This window comes from Triplophysa rosa, linkage group LG3 (genome assembly GCF_024868665.1).
Source record: "Triplophysa rosa linkage group LG3, Trosa_1v2, whole genome shotgun sequence".
NCBI lineage: Eukaryota > Metazoa > Chordata > Actinopteri > Cypriniformes > Nemacheilidae > Triplophysa > Triplophysa rosa.
In genome coordinates this window covers 6599125-6622443 of record NC_079892.1, presented here as the reverse complement: position 1 = coordinate 6622443, position 23319 = coordinate 6599125, and the positions used below count along the sequence as shown (strand labels likewise).

Sequence of the window (23319 nt, the reverse complement as noted above, 5' to 3'; positions counted from 1 at the left end):
ATCTCTGCTGACATTTTCCTCCAAGCATGCGTCTGCTGCTTCTTAGAAAAACTGTGTCACCGTGGGCCTCTACCAGTGAAAACACAAGCCACCACAAAGCCCTCTTTGGCCGCTCGCTCTCATTCACTCTCCCCCTTACTTTCTCGACCATGACGACACCTCTCCGATTACAAGCGCTGAGGCTCAACATTGCAGTGTTAAACAAGCAATGTTTATGGCATCTTATAGGGTGTTATAGCGGTGTGATCAGGTTGCCAAAGCGCTGCACAAACACAGAGCGCGCTGAAGTGAGAACTTGCTGATAATGCAGGCTGGTGTGTGATTGGGGCTTGCGGTTATAAATACATTCTGCTGTGTGGAGTGGAACTGGACCCGTTGCTGGCACGGAGAGGCAGTTTAGGGTTTATGGTCAGCAAACCGAGACCACCCCATTCCGGCACAGCCTGCTAGCTTTTTCTACTGTCAGATGTGCCATTCACACAACAGCGTTAACACCACTTCTGACATAAGGTTTAAAGGCAGTACTGGTCCATGGTGACGATAAACGCACTTACACATTTTAAATTGATGTTTGACTCACATCTTATGTAAGAAGAGTTGATAATCTGATGCATGGAGACTGATCAAATACATTTTTAGGACCGATTTTTCCAGAGAGTTCAATGGATGTAAATTTGGGATGCACTAATGTAAACTTTGGCCAATAACTATAACAGATAATTCTTTAACACTGGAAGTTGAAAAGCGATGTATTGGCCGATATACATTTTTTAAACCTGAAACAAAAGGCAAAAAGTTGACAACTGCTTTTACTTTAAAACACTGACTGCTGAAAACAAGGTAACATTTAGTTATCTTTTTCCAAAATCTGAAGACTGAAAGTGACTAATGATTTATGAAAACAAATAAAAAAATGGACATCCTTGATTTTGACACCCAGCAACACATGGTTGAACTTGAAATTTTTTTTAATAAACAATGAGGTCTGATTCCAGTTCTCCGTGCGCAGATTCCACACAGGCTTCCTTTGATAACGAAAATACATTTTATCAAAACGGCTTAAAAGCAAATGTCTCTTAAAACGAGAAAAAGCAAAATGACGTTATCTGCCAAAAGACCACAGATTAGTACTGGCGAAACACAACATAGCACGTCATTATCTGAGATCACCGCATGTTCTTACCTGGTCATACTCCAATGCTCCTGGATAGAGCGGCCAGCCCAGGAACAGCTCAGCGATGACGCAGCCCAGTGACCACATGTCTATGGCCTCACAGAAGGGTAAGCCCAGGATGATCTCTGGTGCCCTGGAACACATTAACAGACTGGGATGAAAATTAATGGAGTGGTACCTTGACAACTGCCTGTTGATTGAAACCAAGCAGGGCACTTGTTTCATTACGGGAGCTCTGATGAAGGCTAAACCAGAATCAACAAGCATTCGTTCAGGATGTAAGGAAGCTACAATATGCATCGTGCAATTTATGGGTTGATCTGTCTTCATATTAATATATATATATATATATATATAACATGCTGGGTGAAGATTTAATGATAAACTGTGACGCGAGATTTAAGATGCATGCATGCTCGTTGCGCTCACGGGTCGTTTTTTACATCCATATTGATATGATCCTTAGCCTAATGACATGGACTTCCTGTTCTCATTCTGTCTGAGTCTGCAGTCGGGTCTGGGCTTTGACGTCAGCGGGCCCATACACATCTGCTACCGTGACAACCGGAGGGAAAACGCTGGCTGCCTAGCGACAGATGAGGACAGCTCTAAACACCAAAACTGGGTGATGACAGAGGTGGAGTCTGATGACAGATAATTAACCCTGGTCACCATTAATAATCAACTAGAGAGTAAACTCCTCATGCGCTGACGCCAACAGGCTAATCCAGATAAAATTATAGAAGGTTGTTTGTCCTTTTGCGCTACGTGTAGCAACTGAAGGTGTGTACAAAATAACACTTAAAACAGCAATTGTTGCTACAGCGTTTGATAATGGAACACGTCACGCTAGGTCACTGGTAAGCGTCTGTAACTACCAACAATAACCTACTTATGCGGTAACAAAAGCCACTGTGAATTATTTACCAGTGCCTATGCAATGTGACACCTTTTTCAACTCTAAGCTTAGAAATTAAGTTTGCCTTTATCGTTTTCCTGTAAATTCAACATTTAAGGTGTCTTCACACATAAGCGTAATACAGGTGTTATGAACTCTGTTAATTCAATGAAACTACTAATGTTTCGAGCATGGCTGCTATTAAAATCCATCTTGCACGGGAGGATATTTTTTGCCCTGGTAACAGTGTGACTTAGCTAACCGTATAAACAGGAGTATGCTTGGCACTGTAACAAAGAACAAACAGAGTGCTCTATGCTCAGTGCGAAATCTTTGGGACTAAACCCCAATAAATCTCCAGCATAGCTAGGGAAGGGGTCTAAATCCAAAGCCTAGCCTAACACAAGTTGAACATAATACTGCCCATTCCGGCAGCGCAGGGGGGTAATCCAATAGCAGTAGGGCGGTGAAGGACGAGAGGGTATTAGGGCTGATTCCCTGGCACTCAAAGGGGGGGCTGAGAGACCAGCGACAAAATCAGCTAGCACTCGGGGGACTAACCTTAAAAACTCTGCAGACCTACAGAGACACAAAAGAGGCTTACAATTATACCATGGTCACAGAAGCAGATGCATGTTGAGTGTGATGGCAAGTCAGGATGATAGAAAACCTTTATGCGGCAATCTGGCTGTAAACTTGTCAAAGCCACATTTTGAGAACCTATTTCAAATGTGCTTTAGTCAACACTTATTAAAGGGATAGTTCACGCAAAAATCTAAATTCTGTTATCATTTACTCACATCTTTTCATTTAAAAAATGTATGACTTTCTTACTAATGCAGAACACAAAAGACGATATTTTGAAGAAAGATGGTAAGTGAACAACATTAGTACCCGTTCACTTCTATTGTATGGACACAAAACCAGTGTAAGTGAATAGGTCCACCCTTTGTTTGGTTACCAACATTCTTCAAAGTATCTTATTTCGAGTTCTGCAGAGAAAAGAAAGTCATACAGGTCTGTAACAACAAGAGGGTGAGTAAATGAAGACATTTTTATTTTTGGGTGAACTATCACTTTAATGTCACAACAACTCACGACACACACTGCAACTTGTCTGCAAGATTGATTGGGACACAATGCAAGCAACAAACAAATGCAACTTTAAAAAAAAAGACACGACGTTGTCCGATTCTGTTTATAAATACCACCGTGGTTTGACCGAACTTCAAAAACTTCCCAGCAGCCCACAGTCAGCAGGAAACTTCATTTCAGGTGAAAGAATCAGGGGAAGTTACAGAAATCAGGTCAGAAAGCATGATGACATAACACAGCAGGTCTGGACTTCCCAACACTGCGCCTCAGACAAAGAGATACTGTCAGACTACATAAGATATTTTAGCTTGAACAGGAAGAAGGCTCATAAAGCTAAAGCTTTTTACCTCAAGTAAAATTAGATTTTAAAAGTGCTTATTTAACATCTAAATTTATTACAAACAGCCAACAGCTTATATAGTGTGGCTTAAATAGAAAAAAACAAACAGTGTGGGTGTTCATATTTCTAATTTCATAAAACTTGCACATGCACATGTTTAATAACATTAGATATTAAGTAAATATCAAGATGGTGATAAATTTCATTAAGCACTGACCTCAGTGACCATATCATAATGATAATAAATAACAATGACTATGAAATGATACATAAAAGGAGAAAATAAATTATTTAGCACAAATAAGGCCTGTAAAGACATTAGAACTGGCTGTGAAATTTGATTAAATGCCATGAAAACAATGTCATGCAAAACGTGTTACGTTGTAAACATTACAATATGAATTTTCTCATCTTTTTCACCAAAAATGTTTTTCCAACGGGATGTGTCGTGCATCAAATGGCTCACTGTTTTCATTTCATGTGCAACCGGAATCCACAAAGACCATGTTCTCCAAAGAAAGACTCAATGGTGTAATTTACCATCAGTAGCCACTGGTTCCACTGAAAGCCACTTTTATGACTCAACTGGTACAAACAAATAAGTAAGTGTTTGTTAAACTAAGCCAGGCTAATTCTGAACCCCTATCCAGCAACAGTTATTTCCTGTGAGGTTAGTGGTGTGGGAAGGGGGAGACCAAGCCATCAGGTTCATTCCAAGCTATAGCCGGAAAGCCTGCAACCCCCGCAGCCTATATGCGACTACTGGGACGATGAGCCCTGACCACACAATAACCTCTCTGAAAGCCAGCGGAGCTCTGCAGCTGTTCAGAAAACAAGGATTTCAGCCCTGAATAAAAAAGAAAGACATTGAAATGTGTCGGGGGACGTGAGATTAGGGAGATCAGCTGTGTAAAAACCGTCAGTAGTCAGACACCACAAACAGACAGCAGTCTAAGTTTCACTGCAACGTAGTCCCGGGGTTTTTTACTTTTTGTGTTGTCAAGACAAAGTACCAAGGGTTATAGTTATAAATGGCTTTCAAAGGCATCTTTTTGACTAGTCCCAGCAACAATCAAATGATTAATAAGGTTGACCATGTTATCCGAAGTGAAGTATGTTTAGACTACATTTTTGCATCACATAGCTGTTTTTGAACCCAAGAATGCATCCAAAGGATGCAAGGTAAACTCAAAACTAGGCTTGTGCCAGTAGTACATAATAATGTGGCGGTAATTGATGAAGCTTTTATTACGGTAGACGATAGTATTACGGTGATGAAATGCATTACAAAAACAGGCCAAAAACACAAGCCAATATCAGTGTTATAGTGTCAAAAACAAGTTGAATAACTTTTTCAAATATCAACCAATAATAAGAAATGACTCCATACTAGATTTATTAAGTGAACAGATGTAATGGTGATGATTAAGCTAAATATGCCCACTTTACTTGCTGTACAATAGTGTATTTAACATACATAGTCAAATACATATGTAACAATAACAATATTCATGGCTTAATATTAAAATGCTAATTTTTACTGACACATCAGTTCATCATAAATAATTACCTGTCAGTACAACAATAGTGCTAATTCATGTTTTTTTCCGGATAGCAAACAGTAGGATAGCTTATATAGCTAATAAGACATTTAAAAGCAGCACTCCGTGGCAAGATACGATTGTGTTGTGTTTCATCTTCAAATCAAAATAATTGTTCTGCCACACTGCCATAGTTAACTGTATTTTATTTGTTAAATTACGAGATGCAAACTTTAGCGTAGCTAGCGGACCAAGATAACTCTTCAACTGTCAGGAATGCAAATGGCAGTATAATCCATGCAATTTTGGTGCTATAGTTCTGCTATTTGTTTCCATGTGGTATTCAGAAACAGGTAAATATGAAAAGTGGCGTGACATAGCTCATATTTCACCTTAGGTCGGCAGCGCTCCGCCTTCCCCCATTCTTATCCACGTGAGGCTGTTTACATCAGAGCGTGCGAGTGCGCGACTGCGCAGCATAAACGGAGTGTTTTATCCAGTCAAAGGAAAAGATCAGGCGTATTTTTCTTCACAGTGATTTGACATGCCCACGATAACACTACAGTGCATTTTCACTACCGTGGTGTAACGTATTACAGAACACCGGCACATTTCGACTCAAAACCAGTGTACATTTAAAGGCTACTTCAAAACCAACCAACTAGTCGATTTTAAAAATATGTAGTCGTCAATACTCTCTTTGGCACAATTAAATGCCAGGAAATTGCAAAACAAAAGCACATAGCCAGAGCAGATGATCCAACATGTGCCAGGAGCAAAAAGTATGTTAATGTCTTTCTTAACCAGAGGCCTGAATAAAGAAAACAAGAACGATGACTCGGGTCACTAGGTTTTTTAACCTCCCCCCTTCAGATTATCATCCACTCAGAGAGCTCTGCGTAAACAAATCCCACCCAAACACCGCTTATCTAATCTCCTAAAGCAGCAAGCAGTTATTTGGACTTCCCCCTTAGAGTCATCCAAAAGTTTTCCATGAGGGCCACAGGTCCCATTTGCAAAGAGAAACACCCATCACAGTTCCCCTTTCTGAGAGCTCACAATCTAAAAGGTCATTTTGGTTGTGTAATACAATGCATGTTATTACATCATGTACTGTGAGGGACTGGTATGAAATCAAACGTTTGGCCTCATCTGTCAAATGTTTACAATAACCGATCGTGGAACTTGATCTTGCATGCAAGGTAACACGAAACACAGTTACAGGCTGCAAATCCGCCAGACAACACCTTAACGAGCGTTTTGCCGCACCTGTTTTGGATCTCTCAGACCACAAACACCTGTAATTCACTTAGCAATTGCCACAGAACGTGTACTTAAAACATAAAAGAAAATAGGTTGATTTGTCTAGATTGCTTTCTTCGTAAGGGAAGGCAGCGTTTCCCATACAATGCATTTAAATAAAAACTAACAAAATTTGATGCCAAATATACTTAGGCCATTAATATACCTGGGTGGACCGCCCAAGTATATTATTTGGCATCAAATTTTGTTATTTTTTATCCATCCGTGATAATGACTGTATCTGTGATCGATTAACTAGTGGATAAACAGCGCTTCAGCGCAGGTCTCTCTCTTTCCTGACTTGTTTGGTGTGAGTGGGGCCTGCACGCGCAACCCTCTTCCGTGTTCGCATGCACTCTCTTCCGATGAGCTCAATGTGTGTGCGAGCCCTCGGTCTCTCGTCCGCGCGTGTATTTAGCTCTGTGTAGTATATTTTACTTCAATTTAAAATCAAAGAAGTGTTCGTAATACCGCTCTTTAATGTAGATGTACTGTATTGAGATGTTGTCCGATGATGTTGCGTTTATAAATCAGGACTTTAGCACCAGCTAAAGTGCCTGCTGGTGGCACTCAGTTGTAAAATACAGTATAATGTGACAGATCAGAGAGTAGAAGAAAAACAGATATCAAGTGCTAACACTAACATGACGCAAACACGACGTGATGACGTCACAAATATGCTAATCAGTTTGTGACGTCATCAGCACCACACGTCTGTCAAAATCCTATGGGAAACACTGGAAGGCGCTAACAACAAAACCGAATCTTAATTCCTGTATAGTCACCGCCAAGCACTGAAAAACACACAGACAATAACAAAATGTTATTTCTCCAACGTCCCGCTCAGCACAGCTAACGCCCAAAGGGTAAAGCATACCACTCATAGCTGAATCCTGGCTTGTGCACCGCTCTGCAGTTCTAGAAACAGACCGTACAATGCAAACACATGCGTCCAAACACAGACCTCGGTGGAACCTGGTAGCCACCTCTACTTCAGAAACAAATTTAGGGTTTATTGTAGTTTATTGCAAGCTAGGAATTCCTGAGGCAAAAACAGATTATCATCACTGGCTTTAAATTGGACCTGTCAATATAACCTACAATATTTTGCAGTGCAATAACAACATTTTCCCACAGAAAAGCATGTCAATTGCTCAAGCACTTTAGAGTCAGAAGTGTTTGCATGAAGTTTTGCGAGACATCAGCACCACAGCTATAAACAAAACCTTTTCGACACTTGTTTGGGCTTCTGACGGAAACGCTGAGAAACACAGACGGTCTGGCCAGGCTCAATAGAATCAATGTACATTAGTTCAAGCAGACGAATAAAGCCCTATAGGAGCCTGATCTAAGAAAGACATACCATAAACGGCTGTATTATGAGATATTGATCCAGTTGGGATGTAAAACCAGGTTAAGAAATTGGAATTATTTTGAAGGATTTAGCTATACATCTAATGATACCGCATCAGCAGACCTTGAATTGCAACTCATACACTGATTCAGATTAGCCAAAATATTTGTTAAAAGATGACACAAGGGACGTAATTGCTCACTTGATGGTAGGTGAAGTAGGCAGAGAAATGTGGGAAGTGAGCCTGGAGCTTCTGCAGATGAAATGACAACCCTGAACCAGATGACATGTAAAACAAGCTCCAGGTTCCAAGTAAGGTATAAAGCTTCACACCTGTAACCTATCCTGTTCCAATTCAAAAGGTCGAGCGGCGGCAGCAAGCTGGGTTTCATCTTCAAGTGGATGAAGACCATGAAAGATCATATATAGACCACGAAACACATCAAGTTGGCCTAAAGGATCAAACTGATTCAAAGCTCTTAAAATACAGCTGGCAGACACCTCACAAAACCTTCTGATCCTGACTGTAGAAGACTGTTGCATTATTTGTGTCATTGTCCCCGATTCACTTAAGTATTAAAGCATCAAGCTACATCATTACCCCATATGCAAGGATACGCGCAGGTCAATTGGACATAGTTTTAAAAAAACTACATTATACCAACCTTCCTTAAAGCAGCCAATAATTCCTGGCCAATTCACGTGATGTAACATAAGGTGGGCAGAGCGTCCCTGATGTTAATCATGTGAGAGGGACTTGAGACTCCTAAATCGACTACACAACCTGAAAAATCATTAACTAAAAACATTTACCCTGTATTGAGCCTCTATTCACAACGGTCATGTCAAGGTTCAGTGACCACCATATGGTCGGAGGTCAAATTGCATTTGAAGCCTGGAGAGGGTTGCAGTCAATGAAGCCTGACCAACCAGCTAATGCCGCAAGTTTTGTGACACATGATCGCAGCATCAAAGCATGGACAGAAAGATGTGCATTCTCTGGCTAACTAAATTATAACATCAAACCATTGGGCTGTGCTCATTAATCCAGGAATCTAGCCAATTAGGCCTTCTTCATTTGAAGAGAACTCGAAAGTCAAAATTCACATGATCCAAAACTCACTGACAGAGAGCAGATGCTCACACTAATGGTCATTCCTTAGGCTGCAGACGGATGAGGGCCTCGCTCAAGATTTATTGTACATACTGTACATACCCGTGAGGAATGCAAAATCTGAAAATATTATATCACAACTACAAGTTTAAAGATGGAGGAGGAGGAGGAGGACATTATGTACATTATTTGGAAACCTTTAGTCTTGTTTACAGAATATAAATGCTGGTGGGAAAACATCCAAAAGTGATGACATCAATAGTTTACATCAGGCAAAGTCAAGGTCTCAAAGTGTTTAATGTTCTGGCACAACCATTTCAATTTCAATCTGAACAGCTACTGCTGGTTCACTGGAGCCAAAACATATATAAAAGGAATGTCTGAAAACCAGAAAACAGGGCAGCATGTGTCAGACTTTAAACTTTGACACTCAAGGTAGAAGACAAGAATATGAAAAACACATGTTACATAATGCTTATTAAGAGCTAGTGGCAAACGGTCATTTAGGGCCTACTCACATTGTCCCAATCGAACCGCGCCCGGGCGCGTTTGACCCCTAAAGCCTGGTTCGATTAACTAGTGTGAGTGCTCGCAACCACGCTCGGGCGCGGTTCACTTACTGAGCCCTGGCCTGGTTGGAAGAGGTGGGCTGGAGTGCGGTTTGGTTTGGAAAGGGGGCAGTATGACAGCAAATCGTGCCAGAGCGTGGAACTGAAAGCATGACGTAAATTATGCGACTCAATTCCTTCCCGAGATTAAGCTGTCACCGTAAAAATCATGTGATACACAGCACACTACACATGCAGGCTGTGCCCAAAACTACCACAGATATTAGGTTTATCAAACATAATGCAACGCTGTGTGTAACGATCGGCTTTATGATAATAAAGTACGCGAGGGTGATTTAAAAGCATAATGAGCCGCTTACTATCGTATGACAATGACATAATTTAAGCAGATCGGCCCGTGCAGCGCACGCATGAAGCTAAACACCTCTAATAAACCCCAAACTGAACATTGCTATAGATTCCGTTGTGCTGAGAGGGATCGCTTTGTTTACGTTTACTTCGAAGCAGTCGCATCGTAATGATGAAAGCGTGCCCAGGTGTGGATGGTAAAGAGCCATGTGAGTGCAGGCCAGTGGGGGAGTGGGACAATTGTGCTCAGGCACAGTTGAGAGCAACAGGGATATATGTGAGTACGCCCTTCATTTCTATGGGTGTGGTGGAACAGATTAGCACATCTGGCTAATGGTGGAGTCACACAGTACGCGGCAGTCGCGTTTGTCCAGTTCATTATCAAAGGGAAACATGCGGTAAGCGTCAAAACGCAGGCCGCTTCGTTGGCGGAGCACAAGCGGTGCTCGTGCATCCAAAATCCTGCAACTTTCACAGGCACGGCTCTTTGCGGCATGCGCATCTGAAGATAAAAATATTTTACCTTTTTGTGAACGGCAGCCACATTGGCTTAAAGGCGGCTGCCGCAACAATTCCACCGCTCGTGTGAATCCAGCATAAGACCATTAATCACGCTCATTTAAATATAAATTAAAACCGAGAGGGACATTAGGATGACTAAAATGTGAGTCAGCTATTATTGCATTTAATATTGAAATGTGTAAATTACTATCATAACATTTGATTTTAAAACAAACGTTTTGACTGCTCTTTCTAAAGTTCACAAAAGTCCAGGAATAACACAGTTGACATTTACAGGTTAAACCAAAATGTTCCTTTGCGCATGAAAACAGGCACCGAAAGGGAAAACTAGCATTCCAAAAGTGTGCTAATTCAGCGAAACCCAAGACATTGAATCCGCACACTGGGAGAGGCATTTTCTTTCACCTGGCCAACATTTGAGTTTACAGGGCAGAGTACAGACTGTTTGGATTTTGAACAGCACACACAATACATTCAGGCCAGCCAGACTTGGGCCCCGTCACTCGGCCTTCTGTTAAATCCAAGCAGCTTGTTATGCAACAGGCCTGTGTGTATATCAGTTTTCCTGAGGTTTTAACACGGTTTCCAATGTTCTGATACCACTATCCTTCTGGTGCTTAAAGGGGTCAAATGACACGGCTAAAACGAATATTATCGTTTGTTTTAGATGTAATGCAATGTGTATACACAATTTAAGGTTCAAAAATGCTGTATTTTCCACATACCGTGCATGTTTGCATCTCCTCTTTGCCCCGCCTCTCTGAAACGCGCAGATTTTTTACAAAGCTCATCGCTCTGAAAAGCGAGGTGTGCTATGATTGGCCATTTAACCAGTACGTAGTGATTGGTCGAATACTGCAAGCGTTGACGGAAATGTTACGCCTCTTACCATATTCGGAACATCATGTTCCCGAAGCAATTGTACTGACAGGTGATAAAATGTCATCGGTACTTCCTTATATCATTTCGAGCCTAGATCTGATATGGAAAATGAAGATGATCAAGCCGATACAACAACTTTGCCAGCACGACTTGAGCAGGATGTAAAGGATTGGTAAGGTTTTATTAAAAAAATATTATGTTAAATAGTTAAAAACTATAGCCAACCGTTTTACCTTTTATATGCGAGGTTATAAAGACTATAAACAAACAACCATATATATATATCATACAGAGTTTGTTTGAGATAGAAACAAGCATTAGTTTTTAGTTGTCTCATCTTTTGGCAGGGCAAACAAAGAGTCTTTCTTTTCGCAATGAAACACAGAATCTCCGCGACATGGCTGCGACAGTGACGATTACAATGAGATTTACAGGTACGCCCAACTTACTTGTGTTTAGATTTGGGCGGTCTTAGTCAAGTCATGTTACGAAGTGACGTACATTCGCCAGGGTGTGGTTACACGAGGCGTTTCAGGCAGGTCTGGGTGAGAATTCGCTTTTAGATAGAATGCATCTTTTGTTCCGAAACTAACTTTAATGACCCCTTTAAGTAGCCTGTTTAAAAACACAAAACTAGGGCTATAGCTATTGATTATTTTAGTAATCGAGTATTCTACTGATTTTCCATCGATTAATCGGGTATTCGGATACTAAGTACTTTTTCTTTATTAAAGAGCAACTCTAAATATACAAGAGAAAATAAGACAGGTCACTAAAAATGAACAACTAATTTGTTTCCTTTTTAGAAAAATTAACATTTATTGCTGAAATTGCATACATTAATATCTGTGAAAACTAAACCCATTTAGTACATTCCATTGCCATATTACATTCAAAACGCAATATAGGCCTAATACAAATGTATTAGGGGTGGGAGAAAAAGTCGATGCATCGCGATTCATTATCTAACGATTCAGAATCGATTCTTAAAAATTCTGAATCGATTCTGTGTTCAATTCAAACTGCCACTGCATCACTGTGCGGCGCGCAGGCGCAGGCCAAACAGAATAACCCGTTGATAGACGAACGGCTTCGTTTTAGACAAAATGGACAAACTATGACCTGCTCCATCAATTTTGAAATCGACTGTGTGGCAACATTTTGGATTTTGTGAAGACAACGAAAAAGGCTTCGTTGATAAAAGCCATACTGTGTGCAAAGTCTGTGGCACCAAATTCAAATATTTCAGGAACACGACTAATATGAAGAAACATTATGCGGTTCCACTCAGAGCTGAAGAAACGGCATTCTGTTCCAATCACGCACACTCCCGGTTACAGTCAAAGGACCCTCGAGCAAGTAGCAAAGCTTCCACCGAATTCTGAAAAGGCGAAGCGAATTACCCGGTCAGTGGCGGGTTTTATCGCCAAAGATTTGCGCCCTTACTCCGTTGTGAACAACCAAGGATTTCGCATGATGTTACAGGTACTTGAGCCATGATACAGTTTGCCCTCACGTCGTCATTTCAGTGAGAAAAGCAAATAACTCTAATTTTGGTTAAAATCTAAAGTGTAATGTATTTGCACAGCAGGATAATTAATTACCAAAAATGTATGTTAAGAATCATTTTGGGAATCGAATCGTTACTCCCAGAATCGGAATAGGATCGTTAAGTGCCTTAAGATTCCCACCCCTAAAATGTATAAATAAGAAACATTAATAAAAATAGAAAGAATAATATCAAAGGTAAACAACTAACTTCAGCATATGCATGCTGCATTTAGTTTATCTAAATTAGTTTTAGTTTCTTTTTTTACTATTAAATAGTAATATATTTTAAAATACAGAGTTAACCAGACTTTTATTTTGGCAGGTCGTCAGAAGACGCTTATTTTTTAGTGCGTTAGCTTCACTCGGTAAAATGTTCTGAAATAAACTCTCAGAGCAACTCTGGAGATGAAGTTCATGTGTTCATGTCCTCAAAGTGCAGACGCAGACAAATTCATGAGCATCACGCATGTAGCACGTAAAACTGTGCAGTTCATTCACTCAGACATGCAGAACAGCCAGATGACATGTTTAAAACAGGATTTGGCATCCGCTAGTCTGAATCTAGTTTTCTGGATCTAGAATCTAGTTTTATGGAGCCGGAAAACAAGTTTCACTCGCAAAATAGACTAAAACTAATTAAAATAGCAGTTCACCATTTCAATAAGCTATCAGTTATTTATCAACATGAGACATACGTGTGAGCGTGTGAACAGACTAAATGCGTGTGTCTCACGGTGAATGCGGGAGACTTGAGAGCCCTGTACCATGAATAGAGTTTAGCGGGCTGTGCGTCAGTAATAACGGTCCGTGGGGAAACGCAGTGCTCCGTGTGTACTGTAGTTAAATGGATTAAACGAGGCTTCGAGGCAACAAAAATTGAATCAATGATTTTTTGTATTCGAGTTACTCGAGGAATACCTACACAGAACTGAATGAGAAAACCACAGAAAGCCCATTAACCTTTTGCAACAAAACAAGCCTACACAAATAAACAGATTAAAGAGAATTTAGGACATCGAATTAGACATGGCAGAGATTTAACCCAACAAGGCAGAAGTTTTGGCATCTACTATTTCAAAGTACTTTTGAGGTGGGGTTGAAGTAGAGACAGCATAAGCGTCAAGGAAACAATAGGCTGAATAACTTCACGAGGCCACACAAACTTTACCGTAGCAACCTGAAACTCAAGAAGGTACCTCACTTTTTGTGGAACCTGAAACACAGTGACCTCAGCAATGAATAATTAATGGGCCAAAGGGCCACTATGGTACCATAGCAACAGCTAGGGACAAGTTCTACTACAGCTTTATTATGATTTCACAGTAGAGTCCGTGTACGTGGCACAAGAAGCTAAATGTTCAACGTTCTTTCATTAAACTACACAATATCGATCAGTTGGGAAAAACTAGTCCTTGCTGTAAACCAAAAACGATCGTTTAGTAAGAATATAAGCGAAATATTTGTGTGATATTCACTGGCATTGAAAGAGAAGAATTGTAGTCTGGTACAGAATACTGGACTACAAATAACACATCTGTACACTCTTTTAAAAAATTATATGTTGTTTTTTGTCTATATTTTTTCACTCTTTGTATATAGTGCATTATAGTTTTTTAATTAAATTAAAAATTTTTTCTATGCTTTTCTATGTTTGCACCATGTGTACACTTTCTTCTGCACTAAGCTCCTGTAGCCAAGTCAAATTCCTTGTGTGTGTAAACATACTTGTCAATAAAGCTCCTTCTGATTCTGAATAGTCTAATCTAAGTAATAGTAGTGCCAAGATATAATACCACTTATTTTTTAAACTAAAAAAAAATATATGTAAGGAATAATTGACGACGGGCCGTTCAATTATCGAAAGTTAATGCACACCCCGAGGTGGTAATGCGGCCACGACGCGAAGCGGAGTGGCCGTTACACCTCGGGTGTGCATTAACTTTCGATAATTGAACGGACCGGAGTCAATTATTCCGCTTATACCACGGTCACAACACCACAAGACGTTGTTCCGATACCACAAGACGTTGTTACGATGTTTTATCTCAAGACATTTGTATGGTATTTGTCCCGGAATGCTCTTGCTGGTAGAACTAATTTCTTACGCATCTCATCTGAAGGCGTTGCTTGAGCTGCATATGCAGTTTTCCGAGAGCGAGAGGAAGACAGACAGTGCACGTGCACACACGTTTGCTTCACTGAGAGTGAAAAGACAAGTATCTATATTTGATTTGTTTTCGTCGTATTTAACACCCCTGTCGTATAAGAAAAGTATTAAGAGAAAAAAGTGACACGGAGGTTTCTGCGCCAGCTGCGGTTCTCGCAGTGGCATAGAAAGCTTCCTGCTGTGCGTTTTAAGTCCCGTTTACCCATTCCACAGACGAATTTAACATGTTGTTGTTGTTATTTTTGTGCTTCGTGTTTTATCTTTAACCCGCTGATTGTGTCATGTAGTTTGCCGTTACCTTTGATATATGCTTTAGTTTTTCATCTGAACAGTCCTGTACAGTGCTCTCGCCATTGTTGTTCAAATGTTCATGCTGTCCATAAATATTAATAGTTATTTCTTCTCAGACAATGAAATTTGCCAGTCACTGTGTCTGTTGTTAAATACATATTCACTGGTGGACAGTAGGCTAAACTTGGCGAAGTGATATGGAACTGTAATGCGGTCAGCAGACCTGGAACACCTTCATAGGTGTGCGTTTAACTGAAAAATAATGCACACCCGTCGAACGTTCGTCAGCCAATCAGAATGAAGCATTCAACAGCCCCGTGGTATAAATATATATAAACACCATTTTTAAACAGGTTTGAAAACAACATCGGTCATTTTCTAGTTCACTTCCTGGCTAAATGGATACATGCACTATGCAAACTGCTTCACAACAACAACTAAATACTTGTCATGACAACCTCACATACCACGGTGTCGAGGAGATACGCCCTAAAATTATGGGAACAAGAACTGGGCTGGAAACAAGCTACGGATTATTACAGCATTGAACATGCAGAAAAATGGACATCATGGAATGGAAATCATATGGTATTTTATTAAGTAATACTATATGCAAAGACATACTAATATCTATTTCTTTAATGGAATAAAAACGTCTGGCTATGGATGGATTTGGTTGCACTCTTGATCTACTCCCTAAATCTAAACCAACCAGAAACAACATGCAGACAATAAAATGTATTAAAATGCTTTTTCTTACACAGGTACACAGTTGTGTAGGACCTAATAAAGTTCAACAATAAAATGTTATGATGACTAATTCCCAAAAGTGACCATCGAGTAGTCAGTCATGTTTTTGAACAAAATGTGCACTTTATAAAACAATACTGATTACAATGTTCATATAACAAATATGACTTAATAATTAGCTACAACAATGTGCAATTATAATCCACTCAAGGAAATAATTACACGCCAAGTTAAAATGTTGACTATTTATGCAATGATTTCTAACATGAAAACTATGTAATGTTACATAAAAACCTCTTAAATCCTAAAAAACAAAAGTGAGAGGGGATGATAATTCATAAACTTCTTTAAAAACATCTGTTTCACACTTTCAGGGTCTATAGAGATAAAAAGGCTCTGCTAACAGTCCCATCCCTCACCACATCTCATTCCCATGCGAACCTACGCATTCACATGTGCCACCTGCACAAGACGTGAGTGCATGCATTGACGCAGTTTGATGCCTGCAACTGTAAGGCAGTACCAAAGTACAAGTTTAAATGCCCTATTTAAACTTGTGCCTAGTTCCTCTTTATCTTGCTCACTGATAGCTGTACCACAAACTGAGCATGCTTACAAAGACAGACTGTACACTATGTAAAATCACATTTACTCAAAACCTATTCACATACTTTTCAAATGGAAGGCAGGGTAAACATTTATAGAAAATGTGTACTTTGCAGGGTTGGCGAACTACAAAATGAAGCTTGACGGAAAAGGAAAAACACAAACATCTGGAAATTTCTAATTTAGGAGCCTTTCCCTGTTTTTAAATGACCCGTGAATCACTAGAAAGCGGCATTCGTCCTAAAGAGCAAACCACAAAGAGACAAAGTACAGCCATCATGGTTGGGACTGACCCCATTACAGAGAAAAAGCACAGAAGAGGAAAACCAAACCAGTCAATGGACAGAAATTCAGTGCGTCATAGGTGTTAGGGCACAGAAATGATTGCTCAGTTGAGTTACATAAAGTTGGTATGGGCGCAGCTCTGTGGCGGTTAGCACAGACGACGCGCACTCTGCAACAAAGCAAGCTTGCCATTAAACTTAAAAAAGCCTTAGAAAGCATTACATAATTGCCCTGACAGGAAGTGTGGCCTAAGTAAACCATCCTCTGTTTAACTTCCTTAAAGGAAACACAGATTATCGCTTCATATTCCAAACAATATATATACATGTAGGCTCATTTATAAACACGAAAATTTGCATATGGAACATATTTATATGGAGACATCAACAGTGTTAATTTTGGAAGGTAGTTTAAAAAGCCAATAGTTCAGATTTGCATTTGCCCATTATTTATTATAAATTGAAATTTTTGCAATATTTTAACATGTCTGAATATACTTATCCTTTTCATTAAATGTTCTATAAAATGGGAATGAATGTACAAATGAATGTATAATTTCCTCTTTTTCGTAAAGTTAAAATTAATGTTTTTAAATTGAGAAAAAGTTGTAGTAACTCCATGACAGATTGATAACACGCATGCTTGAAAACGATGGTTGATGTTGATCTTTTTTAATGTAAAAAAAAGTTATCCATCTACATAACTTTGCCTTGGTGACATTTAAATCATTCAAATCATTTAATATCATCACAGAAAACCAAAGACAGAAGTTCTCTCATGCTGGCCCGAGCCATACTTGACATAACCTGAGCGCTTTCTCAAAACAGTGTAAAAAAGACACTGCTTACCTGTAGTAGCGGGACTGTAGGTATGTCGAACACACAGCTTTGGAGACGTGGCTGGCAGAGCCAAAGTCAATCACTTTCACACGGAAGGGTTGTCTCACAGGATCTACCAGCATAATGTTCTCTGGTTTAAGATCTGCATGGATCAGGCCCAAGCTTTTGAGCTTCTTCAGTGCCATGGCCACCTGTTGTAACACGGGCCTAATCACCTTCAGTGGCAATGGACTAAACTTGTTCTGCTTGAGGAAGTCATACAGGTTCTGCTCCAACATTTCGAACACCAGACAGGTATGGTTCCTGTGCTGGAAACACTCGAAGGCCCGCACCAGGTTATGCTCCTCAGCGTTCTCGCCGCTCAATCGGGCCAAGATGCTCACCTCGATCTGGCCCTGGCGTGCATACGACGGGTGGTTCTTAAGTATTTTCACTGCCACAATCTCATTCGTGCCCCTTTTCCAACACTTGACCACCTGACCGAACGTACCGCGGCCCAAGAATTCCAACACTTCGTAAGTGTGCTTCATAGAACACAGCACCTCATGTTGAACCAACTGATAGTCGCCGTCCCCAACTCCACGTACAGCTCCCGTCCCCGTTCCATTCTGCTCGGGCGGAGCCACGGCCACCGTGCTCCCGACGTTTGTTGGCAACATAGCAGGTAGAGTCGAATGCTCCTCTACTATCTGCATGATGCTCCTGCCGTTCTTAAGCTTCTCGCCTTCGCATCTAAACCCACATTTTTGGGTTCCGTCGGCCGAATTCAAACCGCCGTTTCTCTCCTCGCCGTCGCTCGGTCCCAGAGCGCTACTTCTACTACTATTATGGCTGTTTTGGCCACAGTCTCCACTTTTTTCTTCGACTGTTGGGGCCACACTGGAAAAATACTTAAGGCCACCTTCTGATGCCACACGTTTGTATGGCGAGGAAGCCTTTCCAAGGAGCTCCCGATGAGCTGAAGAGGGTTCAGTCTTTATTGAGAGATCCCCTGAAACACAGGGTTTCCCGCTAGTCAGCACTTCAACTTGCAATAAGGGAATAATTTCTGTAGGGTGTGCAATGCCTAGATTCACACCAACCACGTAAGTGCGATGGATCTTTTCATGGTAAACACAGCTGCTGGGATCAATTTTCTTCGCTCTGCAAAAGGCACTTGTCTGGGGTTGATAAACATGTGGTGGGCAGACCTGTAAGGCCATACCTGTAGGCAAAGAGGTAAAATACTATTAGATTTGTTAATCACAAATGCCAAAATAACAGTATGACGACATATGATACACTCACAGAAAAAAATGATGACCCTCAAACAAAGTCTAAAACAAAACTAAATCCAAGTTCTAAATACAAGCATTAAACAAAATATAAAAAACAATGAAGGCCTCATAAATGTAAAACCAAACTTTTGACAAGGTATCTAAACCTCAAAAATCATTGTGAGCTTGGCATAAAAACATGCAATATATGAGCAAACTCAAACAGACAGACAATCAGACAGACAGTTGACCTATAAGGATTATCTGTCTTAGTTTTATGGCAGACAGGCTACTTATACTGGCAAAACATATGGCACAAGTTCAGACACGAGAACAGGTGAGGCAGCAAACACTTCGACACGCACCAACCCACAACACAGATAAATCAGATAATATTTTAGCCAATAGAGTAACACTCTGGTAGACGTGCATATCTTAAAGCTTTGTTGCTTTACAAAATAAAACATTCAACTTTGCGGAACGCTTGCTCGATGGACTTTGTTTTATAAGTGTTACACAAAACCTGCATTATTCATTTCAATGCAATTTGGGACAAAAATAAAACAAATCTAGGTATTAACCATCCATTTCTGAACTATTTTTATATTCCTGTCAATTACTACAACTAGAAAAAACAAAGCTTAAGTCCACGTTTGAAACTGCAGACCCTCAACAGCTTTAAAAGGACAGTCCCCTCTGGAGGCCTGCTTTTATGTGGTCTTTTCTAAAGTAGTGTAATCCTCCAGGAGGAGCAAGGAGGCACGGTGTTGGGTTGCAAGGGTCTGTACCTCCTGCTATAAACAGGTGGCAACTGACCTTTCCCTGTGTCAAGACCTAATGGGTTTGGGGGACAGATATCTCAGAGAAAAACACCTGTTGATAGCGCAACTGTTGGGGCTATAAAGTTTAATGGCAGGAAATGATGGGGAGCCGAATTCCCCCACAGTGACAGGCATAGATTTCCCTAGTCATGTAAAGTAATTGTAAAAAAATATGAACTTTGTGTTACTAAATGAACATCAACTGTGCTTTAATATAGTTTAATACAACGTTTGAGGAAAAAAACAATACCTACCCTGCTAAAAATATTTAAAAAGACAGAAGAAACGTACAATGATTGTAAAATGTATCCTGTAAAGTTAGTGGGAAATGTTAGTAACGTTACGTAAAATAATACGTTTCTTTCACTGTAGACATGAAATGGTAAGTTTTTCAGTTTTTTTATATTCTGCTGCTGATACTATCAGTAGTACACTGAAAAGTTAGCAAAGAAAACCAGAAGTGAGCTGCTCACAGATTACCAGGCTTGTGCAATAACAGAAGGGTAACTTGCGTGTCACTTGTTTGTATCGATAAAATCAAAGGCTGTCAAGTTTACACGGAACACCCTAAAAACTTACACCAACAATTTCTGAATTCACATTTTTTAAATATCCGTAAATATAAATTGTACATAAAGCTGTACTATTTAATGTTAGTTTAACGCAAATTAAAGAGGTTATAAACAGCCAGATTTAAGTAAACATTAACCTTACGGGTTTCGTCGGCGAGTTACAAAGCTTCACGATCATAAACACGAAAACCTAGTGCAAAAACACCTCAATGACTTTTAGTGAAAAAATACACACATAACACCTAAGTTACCAAAACAAATACCAAACCCTGCGAAACACTTCAAGTTTTTGGTGTGGCGTGGCAACTTTTTTGCCACAACTACGAGCTCGCGATAACTCGCCCGAAGTCAAGCCTACATAAAACCGGTAATATTTACTCAAATACATTGGTTTACATATGTACACCTTTATTAAATCTCTCTTACCTTCACAGACAGCAGCTGTGTCGAGACTGCAGGTCTTTAGTGAACATGTTCGGGTTTAATTCGCACCCGCTGCATGCTCGCGCTGCCATTTTGTCCTCTCGCTGGACGACGAGGGGGGAAAAACACAAGCTCCCTCATTTTCAAGTGCGCATAACTCGCCTGCTAAGCCATACACGGGTGCCGAAACGGGTCCAGGGCAGAGTTACGGATATCCGCTTCGACCAGGGAAGTATTTTTTCGTCATTTCGAGGACGTTTTGGTCCCACTAGTTTGTTTCCTTCTGACGGCGACAGACAAACTCTATCAGCTTAACTCGCTCGCGCCCTCTCAGCTGAAAGCTCGTGAACGCGCTCGCAACGCTTCTTCCTGCCCGTGTAGATGGAATGCGTCACAACAGCTGTGACTCGCTACTGCCACTGACAGGTCTGGAGAGTGAACGCGCACAGTGGAATACCGTTTTGCGGTTTGGTGTCCCCGTCTGGTGGGTTTATGTAAGCCGACTTCAGGGATTTTTGTAGAATGAGAAAGTTAATGTATTCGTTTATTTTAAATGACTAAACAACATATTTTAAGCAATAAATAAAATCAATAATATTTGTTGGCTACATTGTACTTTTGTTGGCTACATTGTACTTAATGTTACATTGTCTGTCGCCGTCAGAAGGAAACAAACTACTGGCCCACCTGAAGGACATCACCAGACCCCTTCTTGATCCCCTCCAGTTTGCTTACCGAGCAAACAGATCTGTGGATGATGCAGTAAACATGGGACTGCATTACATCCTACAACACCTAGACAGACCAGGGACTTACGTAAGGATCATGTTTGTAGACTTCAGCTCGGCCTTCAACACCATAATCCCGGACCTCCTTCTGCCCAAAATTACCCAGCTCTCTGTGCCAACCTCTACCTGTCAGTGGATTATTAACTTCCTGTCGAATAGGCAGCAGCTAGTGAGGTTGGGAAAATTTAAATCCAGCACATGTACCATCAGCACCGGAGCTCCTCAAGGATGTTCTTTCTCCACTGCTATTTTCACTCTACACAAACGAATGCACCTCTACAGACCCTTCTGTCAAACTCCTGAAGTTTGCAGATGACACCACAGTCATTGGCCTTATTCAAGATGGTGATGAATCTGCTTACAGAAAGGAGGTTGCTCAGCTGGCTGCCTGGTGCAGTCAACACAACCTAGAGCTGAATGCATTCAAGACAATGGAGATGATAGTGGATTTCAGAAGGAACCCTCCATCACTTCCTCCCCTCACCATACTGGACAGCGCTGTGGATACAGTGGAGTCATTCAGGTTCCTGGGCTCCACCATCTCTCAGGACCTGAAGTGGGAGTCCCACATAGACTCCATTGTAAAGAAGGCCCAGCAGAGGTTATACTTCCTCCGTCAATTGAGGAAGTTCAACCTACCACATTAGCTACTGACCCAGTTCTACTCAGTGGTCATCGAATCTGTTCTGTGCACTTCAATTACTGTTTGGTATGGCTCAGCCACCAAATCAGACTAACGAAGACTACAACCAGAGGTGGGTAGAGTATAGCCAAAATCTTTACTCAAGTAAAAGTACAAGTAATTAAAGAAATTGTTACTCAAGTAAAAGTAAATGTAACTATTTTAAAATTTATTTGAGTAAAAGTAAAAAAGTATGCAATGAAAAAACTACAGTAGCTAGTTACTTAGTTACTTTGTATCTGATTATATAGGCCTACTACATAAAATTAATATTAACGCCAATATTTTAATATTACATTTTAATCAATATTTTTAATTATCATAAGCAGATATCTTTGCAATATACTAGAGAGACTAAAGAATAGACAAACATATGAGACAAGCATTTCTGTAAATTTCATCCTTATGTCAATGTAGTTTACACAACTTATACTAAACTCAGAACTAAACTTGAACTAAACTCAGAGCATTTCCTAAAATGATCTAGAACATCTGCAGTGCTCTCTTAAATGAAATACACATTTTTGAACAAAGCTCGTGTTTTCTCGTGTTGTGTCACGTGTGTGTTGTGAAACGCTCTTACTTGTAAACAAACAGTAAACAGTGAACCACACGCCCATCAACAAGTTTTCTTCCTTCTGTTCTTCAAATGTATATTTCTGCAAGCCCACGTCTCTGTGTCTGACAGGTAACGCGCATGTTGCGGTGTCTGACGAACAGGTCGCGCGGGTGCGCGCATATGGCGGGCATTTATCATTGCTGGCAAACAATATGACACATTTGCAGTTTTGATTGTATAGATATAGATTAATATCCACTTCATCCAACGCTCTTTGTGTTCTGCGTGTTCTTAAATTTCGCGCTACGAGGAGTGAGTAATCCTGCTTCAGATGATTCAGATCGTGCTGCGAACTGAACAAATCATTTGAACTGATTCATTAGCCTATTCAAATGGTTTTGCCCATTGTTCAATTAATGCTTTCAAAAGAATCGACTCAAAAGAATCGATCACTCGGGAATGCCCGTAAAAAGAGACGACAACCTTGAAATAAACAACGCGTTTTAAAAAGCATATTTTAAAATGAAGGAACGAAGGAACGTCACGCAATGTAAGTTATGTAACGAAGTAAAAGTACAGATTTTCTATTA

General features: G+C 40.3%; 1 protein-coding gene across 2 annotated transcripts in view; it reads right to left on the bottom strand.

The window, feature by feature from the left end:
- hipk3a (homeodomain interacting protein kinase 3a) overlaps positions 1-21066 on the bottom strand; it is a 31924-nt gene extending 10858 nt beyond the window's left edge. For both annotated transcript variants that reach the window (XM_057329381.1, XM_057329382.1), the window contains exons 1-3: positions 20704-21066; positions 17638-18832; positions 1184-1307 (exon numbers count right to left, since the gene is read on the bottom strand). In XM_057329381.1, the coding sequence (XP_057185364.1) occupies positions 1184-1307; positions 17638-18830 (1317 nt within the window). In that variant the 5' untranslated portion in view covers positions 18831-18832; positions 20704-21066. The remainder of the gene's footprint in view (positions 1-1183; positions 1308-17637; positions 18833-20703) is intronic.
- Between the last annotated feature and the right edge of the window lie 2253 nt (positions 21067-23319).